The 20,005-nt window shown below is 46.2% G+C and overlaps 1 protein-coding gene across 1 annotated transcript in view; it reads left to right on the top strand.

The window, feature by feature from the left end:
* Nucleotides 1-20,005, top strand: part of LOC142574791 (uncharacterized) — a 36,809-nt gene that overhangs the window by 2,108 nt on the left and 14,696 nt on the right. The window contains exons 2-3 of the mRNA XM_075683804.1: nucleotides 11,064-11,319; nucleotides 18,338-18,501. Of these exons, the coding sequence (XP_075539919.1) occupies nucleotides 11,064-11,319; nucleotides 18,338-18,501 (420 nt within the window). The remainder of the gene's footprint in view (nucleotides 1-11,063; nucleotides 11,320-18,337; nucleotides 18,502-20,005) is intronic.

Genomic DNA, 20,005 nt, shown 5'->3' with positions numbered 1-20,005 from the left:
GCTTCTAGTTGGTGCTCGCTTTGCAACTGCTTCCAGAAATGGATCTCGCACCCATTCGGGCAGTTGCCGCGTGTTGCTGCCCCTTTTCGTAAATCTTGCCGCTCGCGACAGAATCGCTCAATGCGTGGGGCTTGCCACACGCGTTTTAGATATTGTATGGATACCCTAGGTGCATTACTGCCGTCGTCGTCGTCGTAGTCGTGATGTGATGTTCTGTCATGAAGTCTAAGCACGATAACTTCGACGCCGCACGCTGTATTTTGTATCTGCGAGTGAAACTTGCGGGGGTGAACCTACGACCGCGGCTCATTTGTGTGAGCGCTAAGAAGCGGGGAGAAAGCGCGCTGTCCTTCGTCGCACGCGACACCGGGCTGAGTGAAAGACGAGAGGGGGCATTCTACTCCGGCGACTGCTGCGTACTGCGAGGCTGCATGGGCGCCGTGTCTTGAAAGCAATCTCCGGTGTGGACAAAGTGCGCCGAGTGCTAGTAGCTTCGTATGCGCTGTTCTTTCTACGCTTAGTTCGCGTTGAAGCAGGCGACAGCACTAAGGACAATTTGCTCGCTGCTGCTGCCGCGCTTTCTCACTCTAACGTTTTGACAGTGAGCTGCCGCGGTCATCGAGTGAGATGAGTTCATGTTTACCTGTGCGCGCGTGACACCGCGCTTGTAATTTAGTCAGTAAGCGAATGTTTACAAGCTTATACGGCCGATAAAACCACTATCCTTACTTTGAATAGCTGCCTTCTAATTTGCTATCGCAATCGATTGTTCGACTTACGAGTGGAACTGCGGTTTTTTCGTCCCTAGTACGGATGTACTTTCAGAATGGCAAGTCGGAACGTCGGCCGCCGCTACGTGCCTGTTTGCCTTGCCTGCAGCATGCGTGAGGCACGCGAGCCTCGCGTGGCATGACGCTCCCTTTACCCACAATGCCTTGCTCCTAACCAGTAGTGCTACGGCCGCCGCTTACAATGCTCGCGCATTTCTGGAAAGATCTGCTAGACCGCCTAATACGTGCGGCGATGAAAAATCCAGCCACGTATGCATGAAGGCCGTCAGAAGAGTGAGCCGCCGTGGGCATAGTTTACAGAACCCGCGAACCACAGGAGCGATGGCCCCAGAAACAGCAAGTTGACGTGGCCACTCTAGCCAGGTAATATGATGCGTTCTGATGGCATGCAGATCTTAGGGGAGCTCTTCGTCTTCGCCCGCTGTCCAGGACGATTGTCATGTGGCAGCGGTCCACAGAAAAGTATATTCAAAGGAAGAGATTCTATATACAAGGCGCGTACCAAGACCATGTACACACACTCCTGCTATTTTTTAAATAATATCGCGCGAACACCGCGGCGTGTTAGCGGCCTTGTAGATGCAAGGGACGCTTCTTAAGCAAACAGCACAGGTGAATACATTCGAATGGAACTTGTTTGGCGTATCCGCTCGTATTGCTGCCGATCTCGCCGCCCCTTGCTGCTACATGGTAGTTGACACGCAGTGCGGTCGACGCTCCTACGATATTCTTTTAAAAATTGGAAGGCTTACATGAGCCGCTTGCCATCCAGTTTCCATTAGACGAGCCAAAGTTGGTGCTGTGCTATATGAAAAATGATGGGCAGGAGACACCTGTGGTCGTGTCTGGTAATGCCGAAGCGGAAGAATGATGCAGATGCGAGTCTTACAAAGTATTGAAAGTATTACAAAGTATTGAAAGAAAAAAATTGGCCTTGCCGATAGCCATTTCATGGATATCGGTAAGGCCATTTGGAGATGACGGTTGGAGATGATACTAGACGTAATCTTAAAATCAGCATAGTGCACGTTCGCAACAGCGCACGAACATGTTTTGAACTGGACCTCATTGCAAGTGTCGTCCCGGCCAAATAGACGTCCGCGGCGGGCCGGACGCTGCCGTGGACTCACGGACCGGACGCTGCCGCTCAAGCCGTGGAACTCAGGGACCACTGATATTGAACAGGCAACCCTGTCTCAGCGCCAAATGATGACAATCAAGTGTATGGTGCTCTGTATCTGCCTTTTGAGCGTGGCTATTCGAAATGCCAAATAAAACTTCAATGTACCAGAAGTGACAGTTTGCGTGATATTGGGAAAAAGCATTAGGAAGAACTCGGAAGCAATATATTTTGTAACTTGTTGGCGCATTAGCTAGCATATGTAATGCGGTCCTGTACAAAGGGTTTGCGGCCAGAGCGCGTTTTCTCAGAGGCCAGTTGCGGTGAGATTTGTGGCTGGATAAGAAACCTAGTTTCGGATAAGTTAAATATGCCAAATCTTACGCTTGAAATACTGGTGAATACGTCACAACGAGATCGTAAAAAATTATATTTGAAATACCAAAACTGAAAAAAACGCCACCATTATCGTCCGGCGGAAGTGACGTGCATTGCACAATACGGAGACCGAGCGCCCGTGCTGTCTGCTTTCCTTGCTTGTGTTCCGTTGCGATGCATGAGTGAACAGGTCCCACATTTCTGCCAGCCACGGAGTTAGTGACTCGTGCGCTGTTGCGCGCCCGCGATGTTCTTGAAGAGCGAAATATTATCCGACTCCAGCCGGCTATCTGTCTGGTTCTCTACGTTCAACAGTAGGGCCTCGATGCGTTCTGCCTGCGCTCGAAGAAGAGTGCCCTGGGGTGACCAAGCTAAAGGTGTGGCACAGTCAGGCTTAACGCGGACGCGGTCTACACGCGGCGCGGTTACGCTACACCGGGGAAAACTGGATGCTCTGGAGTGTAATGTGGCTAGGCTAACCATCAGCATGCTGCTCGGGTTCACTGAAGCGAGCGTTTCGCGTTTGCGCCTTCGAGAAACAACGAAGCGTTCGCTCGCCGCGCACTTGTCTGCTAGCGCTGCGGCAACTGATCGCCGCGCAGCTGGGGGTCACGTTTAAAGCGCAGGGCAAAATTTTGGCGATCTTAGCGTCTCCGGCATGACATATCCGACTTCACCGGCCGCTGCCGGGCTACGCTGGGCACGCTGGAAGCGCCGGACTCGTCCACCGAACAGACCAATGGAGAGTTGCTGTGTAACTGCGTAACCAGGGTTTCCAGATGGCCCCAACAAGAAATTGCCAAATGATCTTTAAAAATAGCTCAGAAATAGCCAGACCAAACTTTCTTGCGTGGGAAAAGTAGCCACAAACATATCCAAAACGTTTGATGATGACTTGCAGGTGTCTTATAGATGGAGTCCAAATCCTTCGGCGTATTTTCGGCTCCAAAATAACTTCTAGCACATGCAACCAGCACAACACTGTCGTCATGCTCTGCGTATTCTAGTGAGAGCTGCCACTCAGACATCGATTTGGACACCACTAATTGTTAGAATGAGCCGAAGGATTTCTTTTCAGATTTACTCGTGACGTCATTGCTATTTACTGAGCCACGTTCTGAGCCACGTTCTTAGCTAACTTTAGTTCACGCCTCACTTTAGAAGAGGCATTTTTCTAAAAGAGTCGGGAGAAATGGTGCCAGCTCCAACCTCGAGCATCAGTTTCGGCTGGTCACGATGTAGTGCCCGATAGGCAGCCCCAGCTCAAGGCATTTTGCAATAAGGATACCTTTCCCAAGCTTGACTCATAAAATTAACATGTAATTTCTCTGTCGCTGTTCCTCTCTTTCCCTCTCAATTTTGTATTTTTGACTTGTAAGCAACAAATGATGCCGCTTCGAGGCACACTGGACTCTGGAGAAAACTTTGAACCTTCTCGCATTTTTCTCGTGCGAAGAAACGGCAGTTGTGACTGCAATTCGTTTTTGAGTGGGAATAAATGGAACGACCTTCTGGCCTATAACAGAAGTGAATTAAAGTTTATAGTTTCAATGCCGACCAGGATTATGGCACTGGCATTAATCCAGGTGCTATCAGTATCGAGTTGAAGAGTTGAAGAGTTGAAGTGGGCAATATTTAAACAGGGATTCGTTGGTAAGATTCGTGCAATATGAAAACGTGTACGTAAGTTTCTGTGAATGCAGGCACCAATGCACGTGTCGCCAAATTTCCGAGGAAGGCTGTCCACCTTACTTTAAGTGGGATCTGAAAACAAAAAGAATAAAGCAATATAATTCTACTAGGGGGCACAAAATCAATTTTATGGGTCGCGCACGGCTCTCATAAAGTTAAGTACAAAGTAAACCCCTTTGTCTAACAAATTCAAGTTGAGTTGAGTTGACTTGAGTTGATGTAGGCTACTGGTGGGATTAGCCTTGCAGTTGCTGCCGTCAATTGCTCCACCGTAGCGACACTTATAATAAATAAATCACATAATCAGACACAGACCTCCCAATTACAAATGGTCACTCTTCAGTTCACCATGTGGAAGCCAAATCCGTGTCCTGTAGGTAATTTAACAGAAGGCGAGAGACCTCCTTCCTACACAACCGGTTGCCGCGCGGGAAAACAATGTCCTGAAGAGAAATTCAAGCGCACCCCATAAGTATAGGAACTCAGTAGAACACTATACATACCTTTAGAAACTGGCAAGAACTTTTTGCCCAACCACCACTGGATGCGTGCAAAATTATTAAAATATGGACGTATTAACAGTAACACAAGCAACTATTATGTATAACGAACACAGATTTTTTTTTCTCATAACAGCTGGAAAATACACGTGAGTAAATACAATGTGATGACTAGCAAGAAAAACAAAGAGGAATTGTATGCACATAAAAAGTAAGCCAAATCTCATTTGCTCGCACGCACATAATTCAAAGGAAAAAAATATTATCGCAGGAGTACAGTATGAAAACCGACGAGTAATCATACTGACGTGGGCATGGTAATCACTCACCGACCTTTGTTGAGCAGTTGCCTAGCCATCTTCACTGTGCACGAACATCGTTTTTCATATATTTACAGAGCTTATCCATGTAATAATTTGCAACGTTCAAGAAGTACCATGGAACAATCGCAACTTTCGCATAATACAAAGCTGCTTGACTAAAACAAGGAACGAAAAAAGAGATAGCGTATAGTCCGAGTTGATACTTTTTACACTGGGGATTTATGCAAATGAATTAAATATACAGTCTATTTCCATTTGAATTAACTTCCACTGCCACTTGGACCATGTAGAACTGCAGAGTTGAAACGCGGCAGAAACTGCACATCTGGTTCAAAATCCTTGCAGCAGTCCCCACTCTCTGCCCGACCAAACTTGACTTGCAGTAGAACTTGCAGTGTCTCATTCTAGATGTGCTTTCTCAAGTAATTCTTTGTCAACGAAACCTGGCTGAACACGTGTTCGATGGCTGCATTCGAAAGAGGCAGCGCAAGTAGTGACAAAGGCAAGCACAGACACCAGGAGAAACATTTCTCGGTTAATGAGGAAGAATTATGGAAGAAACAACCTCATATAACCTTGTGTTCTATAGGGATTAGAGGAACAGCTTCAGTATTTTGACCTTGCATTTAAGATGTGTTATTGTCAAGAGGTGAATGCTCTGACCTGTGCTAAAATATCCGGCAGAAACTTGGAGGTTGACAAAGAAAATTGAGAACAAGTTAAGGACGGTGCAACGAGCGATGCAGCGAAAAACGTTAGGCATAACGTTAAGAGACAGGAAGAGTGCAGTGTGGATCAGAGAGCAAACGGGGATAGCCGATATTCGAATTGACATTAAGAAACAAAAATGCGTCTGCGCAGGCCATGTAATGCGTAGGATGGATAACTGGTGGACTATTAGAGTTGCAGAATGGGTGCTAACAGAAGGGAATCGCAGTCAAGGACGGCAGAAAATTAGGTGTAGTGATGAAATTAGGAAATTTGTAGGCGCAAGTTAGAATCAGTCGGCGCAGGACAAGTGTAATTGGAGATCACAGGTAGAGGCATTCGTCCTGCAGTGTAGAGAGAGAGAGAGAAATTTATTTACAGAAAGGCAGAGAGGTCGGCCTGAGCTATAACTTGCTCTGGCCTGCTACTCTACTCTGGGGAAAAGGGACGGGGAGGGAAAGGGCTGATGAATGATGATGGTATAAGGAAGAGATGCGTATATACAAATTCACAGAGTTGTGGTATCTCTAAAGGCGTGCGTCCAGCCCAGTGGCTTGGAGAAAAGCTACAGCGGCTCTTGTGACCAGGGCTGCGCTGGTTGCATTAGGCCAAGGACCTAAAAGAAACTCGTCCGAAAGCGGTCTCTCATGGATGTTTGCTATGGAAGAGACAAGTTGCTGTCGTTCTTGCGCGTACGCGGGACACACGCAAAATATATGTTCAAGTGTTTCTGGCACCTCACAGCATTCACAGTTTGGGCTAGTATCACTGGCACCTATCATATTTCTATAACGGTTGGTGAATGCGACACCAAGGCGAATCCGGTGCACCATGCTCGTGAGGTTTCTATTGAACTTTTGAGGCATACGAAATCGCATTTCTTGGTCCCATTTGTGTAATCGCTTGTGTCGTCGATCAGGTTGGGCCCAGTGTTCCAACGTAGAGTTGTGGTTTACGCGACGAAGTAGGGCGTTTGTGTCTGTGCGTGAGAACGGAATGCGTACTTCACAAGCATTATCTAAAGCAGTTTTTGCTTCAGCGTCTGCCTGTTCGTTCCCTATCACGCCACAGTGTGACGGTATCCACTGAAAGGTGACATTGTGGCCATTTCTAGTTGCGTGGTCGAGATACTCTGTAATTTCTATAGCCATAGAATGATACGGGCCCCGTCTGAGGACACAGTCAATCGTTTGCAGAGCTGGCTTGCAATCGCAGAATATCGTCCATGCGTGAGGACGCTCCTCGGAGAGAAATCGAAGTGCTTCCCGGATAGCAACAAGTTCTGCGGCAGTTGATGTTGAGCTATGGTCTAGTTTAAACCGGCGAGCGATGATCATATGTGGAATGACGAAGGCTGCAGTGGAGGCATATGGTGTGACAGAGCCATCGGTATACACATGTACAGTATCTCCGTACTCTGTAGAAATGTGCAACAAGGTGAGTTGCCTGAGGCCAATAGATGCAACGAAAGACTTTTTAGTAATTCCAGGGATCTGCAATGTAACGACAGGTTTAGGCAGAACCCACGGGGGTGTTCTCGGAATACAGGCGGGAGAGAATCTCGACGGCAAAACACTCTGATGCCGCGATATAGTCATTGAAAAGCTGGAACCTGGGTGTGTGGTAGGGAGCGATGACAGAGGATGGTGCCTGTGTCGGGTCAACACGCGGAGGTACATTCGAAGAGGCTCGCAGAGCAAGTACACCCGAATAGGACAAGCACGAGCTTCCGCTATTGTTCCATTGGTTGACGTGCATCGTGGGAGGCCCAAACATGTGCGCAATGCCTGAGCTTGAATGCTCTCGAGCGCGCGCACACAACTAAGTCCCATGCTTGAGAGCGCCGGCATGCTGTACCGTATATACCCTACGAATAGTGCTCGGTACAATTGGAGTAATGACGACTCCGAGGGGCCCCATCTTGTTGCTGCCACGACGCGAAGGACGTGAACAAAAGTCTTCAGCTTTGACTTCAGTGCGGCGACGTGTCTTGACCAAGATAATCCCCGGTCTATGACTAAGCCAAGGAATCTGTGGTGTGTAACCGTAGGTATCGCTACGCCGTCAACAATGATCGGATACCTGGTCATTCGTTTTCGCGTGAACGTAATCACAGAACATTTTTCAGTTGAGAGTCGGAGGCCTTGACGCCGAAGATACTTAGCTGTGATTGTCACTGCACGTTGAAGCCTAGCACGCATTTGGGGACGGGTGGCTCCAGATGCCCATATGCATATGTCGTCGGCATATGTGCTAATCTTTACCGTGCTAGGAAGTTCGGATGCAAGGCCAATCAATGCAACATTGAAAACAGTTGGACTGAGAACTCCCCCTTGTGGAACACCTCGATGTATATGGTACTGTCCGGTGTCGCCATCACTTGTCGACATATACACCGTGCGGCCACTGAGGTAGCTAACAATCCATGTATATAGTCGGCCACCGATGTCTAAATCTTCCAGTGCATCAAGGATTGCATAATGTAGTACATTGTCGTATGCACCCTTAATATCGAGAAAGACAGCTCCAACTAACCGACGTCGACTTCTTTCCTGTTCAACAGTGGAGACCAAGTCGATAACTCCGTCAATCGAAGAACGGCCTCTTCTAAATCCGTGCATAAAATCAGGAAAGCAATTATTTCTCTCTAGAAACCATTCCAGTCTTGACAAAACCATTCTTTCCATTACTTTGCCGACGCAACTGGCTAAGGCGATCGGTCTGTAGGAGGAAAGCTCGTTGGGGCACTTTCCCGGTTTAAGCAGCGCTACAACGCGACTGCATTTCCAACCATCTGGAACATTTCCTTTCTCCCACGTCGTATTATAAAAAGATAGGAGAAGACGCCGTGATTCGGTGCCAAGATGGCAGAGTGCAGCGTACGTGATTCCGTCTGGTCCTGGTGCCGAGGAGCGTCGAGAAACTGAAAGCGCAGCGTCAAGCTCTTGCATCGTAAACGGTACTTCGAGTCGCTCATCAGGTGACGGGGGTGCGATGGTGACAAGGGATGAAGTCACTGCATTAGATGCGTCCACAATCAGTTTACAGTAGTCCTCTGCTACCTCCAATTCGGTCCGGCGTTGATGTAGAGCCACCGCATGGAATGGGTGTCTTTGTTGTGGAGTTGCCTGGAGACTTCGTATGACCCGCCATATCTTAGATAGAGGCTGTCTTGGATCTAGGGATCCACAGAAAGCCCTCCAACGCTGTCTGTCAAGCTTCACCAGATGTCGAAGAACATGTCGTTGAGCTCGGCGACTGCTCGAAAGATCGGACGGTGACTTTGTTCTTCTGTATCGCCGTTCTGCGCGGCGACGGATCGCACGAAGGGCCTCATATTGTATGTCGACCGATGACCTGCGCCTCGGTATGCTGACTTCTCTAGTTTTGTCCCGCAGGGTAGAGGCAATGATGTCCTCTATTTCGGATGGAGATGTCATACTCTGACAGGCGGTGTCGACAGAGGTCTTAAATGCAATCCAGTCTGTTTGACGAATGCAACGTGAGGCTGAACGGCGAAACCAGCTAAAGTGAACGTAAGTGGGGAGGTGGTCGCTACCATGAGTCTCTAGATCCGTCGACCAGGATGCTGAAGACAGAAGGCTCCTTGATACAAACGTTAGGTCAAGACAACTGCTGTAGGACGTGCCACGAATAAATGTAGGAGACCCGTCATTGAGCACATTTAGTCCCCGACTACACATAAAGTCAGCCAAATATTTGCCACGAGAATTCATCGAAGTGCTACCCCACAGGGGATGGTGCGCGTTAAAGTCACCAATCACAATATGAGGGCCTTGCGATGCTTGCAGCAGAGACATCAGGTGCGAGCAATCGATCCTCGCTCTTGGGTGGATATATCCTCCAATCACTGTAACCGTGCGACATCTGTATTTTATGGTGAGGCATACGTAATCATTAGTAGTATGCGATGGGACGTCATGTCTGAAATACACCAGGTCGTGACGTATACAAACTAATACTTTGCTCGAGGTTTGGTCGTTACGAGACCACATCTGGACATAACCAGAAATACGGAAAGAAGAATCCATATTAGGTTCACAGATAACAATAACTGGAAATTGGTATTTAAATATCCGCTGTCGGAAATCCGACAAACGACCACGCAGACCGCGAGCATTCCATTGCATAACAAACGATTGTCGCATCCGTTCTTCAAACATTATCGCCATACTTGCTTAGTGAAGAACCACTAGCAGTGGTTCCAAGACTTCAAGTAGCTGCACGGCAGCCTTGGCAGTAGGGGTATTTAGGCCGGAAAGAATCCTGCGCATGGAGCCCATCAAATTTTTCACCATACTCGTGACGTCAATGTCATCCATCTTTTCGTTTTCTTCAGTACGTGTAGGAGCGGTGCATAAGGGCGTTCCCACTAGGCTGGTGATGATGATGAAACACTCTGAAATATAACAGAGTCCCAGGGTCTGAGATATCATTTTCAAATAATTATTCCATTTGTTATTTCATGTCGCCAATTACAACGCAACCACACGTATGCTACGAAGGTCCACCACTCAAGAAGACCAGAAAATTCGTGCTCACGATTCAGATCACAGCGTCCTTTGCACTACTGTCAAAACACGAGACTTTCTTTCGGTAAACAGGTAACGGAGTGACTATGGTGGGCTTCTGAACGATTAAGCAGTTATGTTGCTCAATCGGGGCAGTCAAATCACAGGAAAAATCTTGACGAAAGAATCTCAGTACAGGCGTATGGCGCGTTACACCTTTAATAGAGGTGGAGAGCATTCGATACAAACAGGCGACTTTCCTTTGCTGACGCATTGAAAGATATAATCCGCTTAAGTAATAGTGAAGCGCCTAAGTGTAATGATAGTAAGCTTGCGCCCGAGCGCTACGGATGAAACAGCAAAAGAAATTAAGTACAACAAACACGTGACGTGTTTGTTTCTTGTGTCAACACGGATATTGTTGTACTTGATTTGTGTCTTGCTGGCCTTCTTTCTCTGTTTTTTTTCTCTGGCTCGGGTGTAAACCGGTTTTTCAACTTTTCTATGAATTAGCAACCCGCCCAAGTTCACACCCTGCTAAGCCTGGCAAATCAGTTCGGCGGAAGCCTGCAAGGTGCAGAAAGGTAGAAAATTGTCATCCACCTGGCACAAGGACGAAGCTAGGAACGAAACCTAATGCGTATTTCCCAGAAAGAAACATTCGCAGTCGAAGGAGAATTCGTCCTTGTCTTGGAATTGAACCGTAGACCAACGCCATCCCAGAGTGGTTGATCTACCGTTTCGGCTATCCATGAGACTAGCAGATCGCAGAGCGAGGCCAAGATAATCGACAACTGGAAGCAGAAAGACACTGAATATTTCTATTTCTTTATCGGGTAAATTATATCCCTTGGTGGAAAATGTGTCCACACGCATTTCACCACTATGAAATTTACCAGGTACCGAACATCGGCCATCTTCCAGAGGTGATCAGCTAGAGCTCAGTACAGTCGGAAACTCTTGCCGCATTCAATAGAACAATACTCACACGTTCATACAACGCACCTTTCGCATTTCAGCTGCCGCAAACGCTGGAACTGTGATGATTCTTAGCGCGCTGAGCACCACCTCCATGGAGGACGTGGCATCCAGAGCACCAGGAAGTGTCCGTTGGCTGCAGATGGAAGTCGTGAAGGACCGCTCCGTAACGATTGACTTTCTGTCCCGGGCCGAGAAACTCGGCTACGGAGCGATCGTTCTCACGGTTGACATGCCTGTGTTTGGACTTCGAGTGTCCAGTGTCAAAAACCGTATGACCTACCCCGAGCATCTGTGGTGAGTCATACCAACACTTTCAGTTCACTCTATTACCTTCAAAACCTCTTTTAGGGCTGTTGCAAAAGGGACGGCTCACTTGAAGGACAGTTCCCATACGTGTGCTCATGGCGACATATGGCTAGCAACTGCGTCCGGAAATACAATGAAGGTGTTATTGTGGTGACGTTGTTGGGAATGTCATTCGAATTATTTGCTGTTGGCGAAACAAATAAAGAAGTAAAAGTAACGAAGTGGGTGTGTGGGCGAGTAACCTGAAGTGAGCGACCAGTGCGCTAAGATATACGTGATGTAGGGGAATGTAAGACGCGTGGTTATCCTGGGTATAGATAAATTGTGAAGCAAAGATGGACTGGCTACGCGGCGGCGAGAAGAGAGGGGTGACGAGCCGCACTGTGTTTTTAGCGGTAAAGTACTGATGTCATACAAGTATAAGGATGAAATTAAACTTGTAGCACGATTCTGAATATACTCAAGTTCATTGATCAGGTATGTTCGGTGCTGGTCCCAGGTAGGCGAAGCTTTTTCAAGATTTCATTTCACGAGCGATTTGTGCACAGTTAGGTTTGCATGTTGTGTTGCTGAGGATCAGGTGACGTCTGAGGAAGCCTACTGATTATTCTACCGATTATATGTCGTTAGTAGTATGCGTGCACCCAAGAGACGTCGTAATAAAAAGTAACACTTAGGTATTTAAATTATTGAACTAGCTCGACCGATGGCACCATGTATTCTGTAATGAAAAATGGAGGTCTTATGTTGCCGGGTAAAGAGTACAAGTTTACATTTACTCGGGTTAAGAGTCATTAGCCATTGGTCGTACCATTCTTCCACGTGGCTAAGGTTATTCTGCAGAGAAACTTGATTAGGAATGCCAGCCATTGCACGATGATTACGCCGTCGTCAGCTAACAAGTAGATATTGCATTGTGCACGCAGTAGTAAGTCGTTATTATATATCAGAAACAGGAGGGTGCTGAGGACAGAGGTATTGTGGGAGAACGAAGATTGCATTTAAAAGATTAGAAAAATAATTATTGTCAGAGGCAAACTGCATGCGGTTATATAGGAATTATTTAACCCACTGAACGACACTAGGGTGAAAACTTCAGTAATACCCCTGCACACTGGACATTTTAATGTCATTATGTTCGAATAACATTCGGTGCAACGAATGTTATTTGACCCATGTTTGTGCTACACAGGAAAAACTAACGTCACTCGGTCATGATATCAATGGAAAGTGGAACAAGGTGTGCGTAGAGAATCTGAAAAGTCTATCTATTTATTTTATTAGAAATTTAGAGCATCGCTTCACTGAAATAATATACATACAAAACAAATTCAAGAATATCTGGCAACCACCGCCCAAAACAAGACTGAGCCAGCTTAGCAGCCATAGCCGATAAATTGAAGACAAACCATGGAGGAAGAAAAAATACAGGAGGGATCATTACGTCACGCAGCCAGCAATGGCAAGTGAACCCTCCGCCACAGTGGGGCCCCAGCACGTGACCTCTTGCGTTGAGATCACGGAGGAACGATTGAGATTTTCTGGGAGGTTTGGTTCCCAGTAGCTATACCAGTAGTTTGTATTCGGTGCGCGCTTGTTCACCTGCCCTGCCGTGGCTCTGCCTGCAGAGCGGGAACACTAAAACAAACCGCGTTCTTTGACACGCGATCACGTGTTGGGCCACCAGGTTGGCTTCAATCGTGTTGCGGTGTGCTCCTTCCTATCATTTTACTTCATCCATGAGACAAGCAATATGAGTGACATAGCAGCGCTGGATGACAACGCTCAATTGCGGCAGGTGAAGCGGTTAGTTCATGCGTGATTTGCATTGCGAAAGAAGCATACTAATCAGTGGAAGAGCCTCGATCGTCAAATAGACACAGATGCTATTCCAGATGCCAAAAACACACGTGCACACAGGCGCCTGATTGTTTGCAGCATTGCCGACTAGCAAAGCTACAGCGGCCAGGTGCGACTGAGGTAGTGAGTAAAAACATTTTGTGACTGCCGACCATACAGCTTTTCTCTAGCAAGATGAGAGAATGGTGAAGTCACGCAAAATTTATTACCTTTTTGCATCACTACTTCTCAAATTATATACACTCAATGTCATATTTTGCCTTCTTCTGGAGTAGAGAGCGTACATTCGCTTCGAGTGCGAAGCCGATTGAGTTTCTCGAACTGGTTCGATTGCGGAAGTCACCCGATTCTAATGGCATTAAATATGAGTGTGTTTGGACTGTGTTTTGGACTGTGTTTTAATGTTATTCGATGCTAATGCCATTCGATTCGAATGACATTAAACCGTCCAGTGTGACAGTGGTATAGGAAAGTCTGACTACCAGATGCTGGTTAGTCACTTTGTCGACGGTACTGGCGAAGTATAGAAAAATGTCTACTTTGAATATTCTGGTCCACATTGCAATAAAAGTCATGAACGAACAGAGTGAATCCATTTTCACAATATAGACCCCTGCCGTTTACACGTAGAAAGTGATAGCCAGCATTAATAATGCTGTGCTACCGCGTGGCCGTTAAACAGGGGTGACAGGTTAAACATCTTGAAGGGGCAGCGCAAGACGACAAAGACAGAAGGCAGGAAACACACAGGACAGCGCTGAACTCATCAGTAATGTTGAATTCCAATGCTAGACCCAGATAAAGTTGTTCTCCTCTGTACGGAGCAATCCCATTCCAATGGCAGAATGAGAGCGTGAGTTGTATGTTCCAGTGGCAGATCGGGACCAACCACCGATTCCGGATCGCTCTGCGGCGCAAAAATATTTGCTCCACCGAAATCGGCAGATTTGACCGGAAGTCCGCGTAAAGTATTTCCTTCACCCGACCCTGATTCATGCCACTGTCGTCTGCTTGCGGTCGCGGGCAGCTATGGACGACATGGAAAACATGGATGCTACGGCGTGCAATGGGTTTTTGTTCCTGCTCCTGTATAGTGACAGCTCCGACTCAGACACTACAAGTTTCCAAGTCCAGTGATATTTCTTCCGACATGGAAGAAAAAGAAACGCACGGAATGCCGGGATGATCCAGATGATGTTGCTGATGAGGATGAGGCCTACCCTATCCACCTCTAGTGTAGTGCCCTGTCACTTGGTTTCCCTGCACTAAGTGCCCCCGAAGGAGCGCACGAATTCCATACGCAGATTTGACGAGAGCGATCTCAGTCGGAACGTCGCACTCTGTTCGTGATCCAACCGAGTGCTCGCGATCTGCCATTGGAATTCAACATAACTTTATTAGAAGGCATACACAAACTTAAGTACTACAACCTATGCCCACGTGCTCTCCCATTGATGGCGTCATTATCAGTGCACAGGCAAACAGTAATCTAACAAACGCATTTGCAATCACTGGTGATCCGAAAACATTTTGTGGTGAAAAACTCGGTTGGTCTCATCAGCTTCCTCGTTTAATCTAATCCTGATTATTGTAATATTTGTAGCATCGATGTTAAAGACCTGAACTATAACATACCACATGATGATCTAATTATAAGTGTTAAACAGTCCATCACCGAGGGCAATATTCAGCTCAAATTTTCTAGCAGCAGTGGTGTATCTGTTAGTAGTTTTCTCTAGATTCTCTCTTTTTACTTAGCTTCAGCTTTTGTTGAATAGAAAAGAAATTTACACTGACAAGAATCTACCATTTGCCTTGGCTCCAACGTTGTTCCCGTACTAGCTAAGATTTTCCGAGACAGGGTTGACAAAAATATAAAAATAATCTAGCTGACCAGATGATCAAAGTGCTAAGGTATGTGATGTTTTTCTTGTCTTTGTGAAGAATTATAATTTCCAACAAATGGTTCATCGTGTATTTCAAGTATTCTACAAATGTGGCTCACGGTTACATTTCACACACGAAGTGTCAGATCAGAACCAGCTACAACTTTTAGATACGATGCTTAAACTAACTGATAAGCATGTGTGCTGGATGCATTGCCCAAGGTCAGAAAAAACAATTTCAAATTTTCACTCCGCACATTCGAAGGTGGTAAACAATGGCATTTGTTGTTTGGTTCTACTCTAAGCAATTTCGAAATATTGTTTTCACAGGACTTCTGAGAGTTTTTTTTAATATAACTAGAGCGTTATAGAGCGGCAGGCTTTTGGGAGGATCTTATACGCGTGACCATGCAGAAGTTTGTTAAGCATGCAAATTAGGAGTGCCCACAAGAATGAATAATACAGAGCCTGCCGACAAAAAGAAAAAAAATTGTAATTCCATATGTAAGTACAATATCACACAGCCTGATGAATGTAGCGGGCAGGTTTGATGTAAAAGTTCTTTTTTCGGCCCCTAAAAAGATGATCAAAATTTGCGGTAAGATTGATAGGAAGTTGGCACAGGCCACCTCGACTCTTGCTAGGAGAGACTGCACTGTTTAGCACACGTCCCTACCTGTACACTGTAGAATGGGAGTTGTTTACGCGCTTTTGTTTTCCTACGGTCATGTTTATGTCGGTCAAACAGGTCGTTACCCGCCGTGGTTGCTCAGTGGCTATGGTGTTAGGCTGCTGAGCACGAGGTCGTGGGATTGAATCCTGGCCACGGCGGCCGCATTTTGATGGGGGCCAAATGCGAAAACACCCGTGTACTTAGATTTAGGTGCACGTTAAAGAACCAAAGGTGGTCGAAATTTCCGGAGTCCTCCACTACGGCGTCCCTCATAAGCAGAGAGTGGTTTTGGGACGTAAAACCCCATAATTAATTAAACAGGTCGTTGCCTGAACATTAGATTGTCAGAGCATAGACGCTCGCTAGCGGGTAATGCATACTCGCATGTCGCGTGGCATTGCTCTGAGCACCGATGTACTCCAATCTATGAATACACCACAATTATTTCCCCACATAGCAATCAGACTGCAAGAGAGATTATTGAGGCCTACCATTTCAGGAAAAAAAATGATCGCGTTGTGTAAGCAAGGCTTCATTAAATTTGCATAACACTGAATTTACAATTTTAAACCGCTTCATAGTGCAGCATTCGATTACAGGGTTTTGCTGTTTGTGTGCACTGATAATGCATCCTTCGATGTGAGAGCACATGGGCATTGGTTTCACTACTTATGTTTGTGTATGCCTTCTAAATAGTTAGTTGCGAGTTCAGCGCTGTGCTGCGTGTTTCCTGCCTTCTGTCTCTGTCGTCTTGCGCTGCCCCTTGAAAGTGTTCAACTAGTAAAAACTCGCCCAAATATCGATTCTTCTACTGATAGGTTAATTAGTAAAACAGAATAAAAAAGGCAGAATAAACCCACTTTCACATTCGCTAAGATAGCTTCGCCTGTGTCGCTTGCACGTCTGTTGGTTGGTCCTCTTGGGGGCTTTAGAAGTTACCAGAATTTCCTTAGGTTATGGTTTAGTATCTTAGGGAAGCCATAATGAAAGAAGCACTTTGCACGCTGAACACCGTAGTAGTAGTCGCCTTTAGCTGCGTGAAATGTTTTCCGTGCGCAACGGCCAGCGCCGAAGACGTTTTTCTTTTTCGTACTTTCCAGACTCTTTACGTGTTTTCTGAACAAAGTGCTACATTAGCAATAAATTTGTCAGCAAGTTTAGCCATAGCATTCTCAAACAGTAGCCAGTCTTCAGAATTAGAAAGATTAAACAACCTCTCAAAACTAGAAAATACTGCATAGTTCATTATGCAAAGTTTTGTTGTTTGTTTTAATAAATAAATTGGTTGTTTTACTTGAAACCTGGTGCCGCAGTGGCTCAATACGAATGTGTCATGTGACCTGATGATCAGTGACACGACGAAACTATCAAATCGATGATAAATTATGAGAGTGCCTAGCTAGTACAATACATAAAATGTTAGCTGTTTCTTGAATGACACGTGCAGCTTGCTGTACCAGCTGTGCTAGGTTGAAATTAAGGCAGTCATTTCTAAAATCATTAATAGCGTTGTGGTTAAACGCTAAAGGAATATCGCTGCTCCAGTGCCGATATGCCAATTTAAGGTCGTCCAAACGTAGAATATGTGCGTCAGAATATGTCACTAACTTCACCGATGGCGTTGTTATGTTTTTAACAAAAGCCAGGAGTGTTGTTGGGGGATAGCAGACGCCCAGAAGGATTGCCTTAGGGGTAGCTCGACAAACGAACCCCAGCATTTCAATGTCACGAGTTGTATTAACAGAACAGCATAATTGTTCATGGTGAATAGCCATAAGAACACCTCCCTCCCAGCGCGCGTTCACAATCATTTCGATAAAGATGAAAATCTGGCAAGTCAAATTCGGGGCATCAGTAGTTTCGGTAGTCAGCCAGTGATCCAATATTTTCATAATGTTACTGCTAGATAAGGACGGGGTTCGATAGCACGTCCCATTTCGGAACGAATAATAATAATATAATATTTGGGGTTTTACGTGCCAAAACCACTTTCTGATTATGAGGCACGCCGTAGTGGAGGACTCCGGAAATTTTGACCACCTGGGGTTCTTTAACGTGCACCTAAATCTAAGCACACGGGTGTTTTCGCATTTCGCCCCCATCGAAATGCGGCCGCCGTGGCCGGGATTCGATCCCGCGACCTCGTGCTCAGCAGCCCAACACCATAGCCACTGAGCAACCACGGCGGGTTGATTTCGGAACGAAACTGCGAGCGCTAGTGAAGATTATAGAAAAGGAAATATCAGACCTGGCTGTAGTTCCAGGATGGCTTGTTAGTTTGCGAGCACGAGGCAAAAGCTATGTTTCTTGGAAAGCCTACGATGCTTCGTCGAAAGTGTAGCGTTTGGTGTAAACTCAGTAACGTTTTCAAGCGTAGGGAAAAAGGTTTTGCTGACACAGAACTACGCGGCTAAACGATAATAATAGATAAGCTAGACTTGGGTCTAGATAGCTGTTGACTTTCCTCAACCAGTGCCCAAAGCCAAATTGAGTATTTCACAGCCCTTGTTAGAATACTTAAGTAGGCAGAAAGAACTCTTTCCATGCTTTCAAAAATAAAGTAACGCTTGCGCTTTTTATCTTCAAGCTTAGCGAACTTCGAAGGGACTAATTACGGTCACATGAAGGACCTGAAGGAGTCCTGCCTGGAAGAACTGCGACAATCATTTGACAGGTCACTTACATGGGACGTGCTCACATGGATACGAAGCATCACCAAGCTTCCTTTGGTTGTCAAAGGAATTCTCACGGGTGAGCGTGCAATGTATTATGTTGAAGTGTTTTATCGGGCAGTGGCTTTAGCTATGTAAGTGACAGCAAAATAAATCTGTCTATAAATGCTACCAAATGAACTTTTCATCTATTCTAGGATGAAGTAGATTTCTTTATGGATAAAGAAGCCTAGCATTTAGCGCACGCTGTACACATCTATATTTCGTACTGGTGTCGTCATCTGTCGTGTAACTTCTTTCTTTAATGCCTTGTCGACAAGCGTCCGCTTTGCGATTAAATTGCCTGGTTCGTCCTCTAGAGGTTTTGTCTATCACAATGCACACATTTCCACAAAGCCCACCTGTCACATATTTTCGGTTGAAAACCACGCCATCGCTTGCCAAGCTCTTCTTCTTCATACAATTGGAAATACAAATAGAAGTCATTCCTTCGCCTTCTGAACTTGTCAGTGCACTCTGGTATTTCATCCAGAGTTCGCTTTCGTAACGTGTGGTCAGCCGTTGTTGGTAACGTAATGTATTTTCCGAGGGCAAACGCTGCAGCAGCCACTCGTGACAGGGTGCCGCTTCTGTAAACGTGCTTAGCTCTCCAACTCCAGCTCTGCCCTTCGACAATTGAAAACTGACGAAAGGTTTGTTTTCACGTCATAGCAGAAAAATTAAAATGCGAGAAGCATGTCTGAAAACGCCGTAACGAATCGAGCAGTATCTATTCCGTGACGTAAAAATGACGCTGTGGACGGTTATAAATCCCCTAGTGGCATATGCAACCTGTCGTCAACAACACCATCTGCAAAAATTGCACGTGCACCGATGGAAAAAGAGAGCCACGTTCATGCCAAGGAGAGGTGCAGTAATATGTATTATCTTATCTTGATGATGTAGCACTGTTAGGAACACAGGCCGCATCGCGTTCATGCATTTTTAGTTGAACGGCGCCTATTACAATATTTGCGTGCCAATGATTCTCTCTTCTTGAGTCTTGACACTGCAGTGGTTTTTAATACGAGTCATTCTTTGTCTCATTCTAGGCAGTTTGCGCTAAGACCGTAGGTTCCTCCCTTGCATCGTTTCAGACCTTTTTCATTAAAGAGGAATACGCGGTGGGGTCGAATCTCGCTCTCCCTGTTCAGCAACTTGCCGCTACAATTTTTAGGTCGCATGCTTTTCAAGCGAGGCTTGTATTGGCTCAAGTTCCGGTGGAGGTCTGCTCACACAAAATCCCAGTTGCTGGCAGAGCAGAGCAGCTGCAGGAAAGGACGGTTTGATGAGCTGACAGTTGCGCTGGCTCCGGAGCGTGAGTCATATATTAGCAATGATTCCGCAACCAATCAGAGCCGTTTCGCTTCCGCCGAGGAGTGAAAGAGCATGAAAGAGTGTCGCACGCGCAGCCGCTGGCCTCGTTTCCGTTCAGTTCTCTGGTTGCAGAATCTAGCGTATTTCCTTTCTCTAGATCGCTATCATCCGTTCAGTTCATTCTCGGAAAACGGATGGCCAAGCGCTATGCGTTCCCCCGAGGAAAT

The sequence above is a fragment of the Dermacentor variabilis genome, chromosome 3 (genome assembly GCF_050947875.1).
Source record: "Dermacentor variabilis isolate Ectoservices chromosome 3, ASM5094787v1, whole genome shotgun sequence".
In the NCBI taxonomy this organism is placed as follows: Eukaryota; Metazoa; Arthropoda; class Arachnida; order Ixodida; family Ixodidae; genus Dermacentor; species Dermacentor variabilis.
Note: the sequence above shows the minus strand (reverse complement) of the source record. Positions and strands in the feature narration are given on the sequence as shown.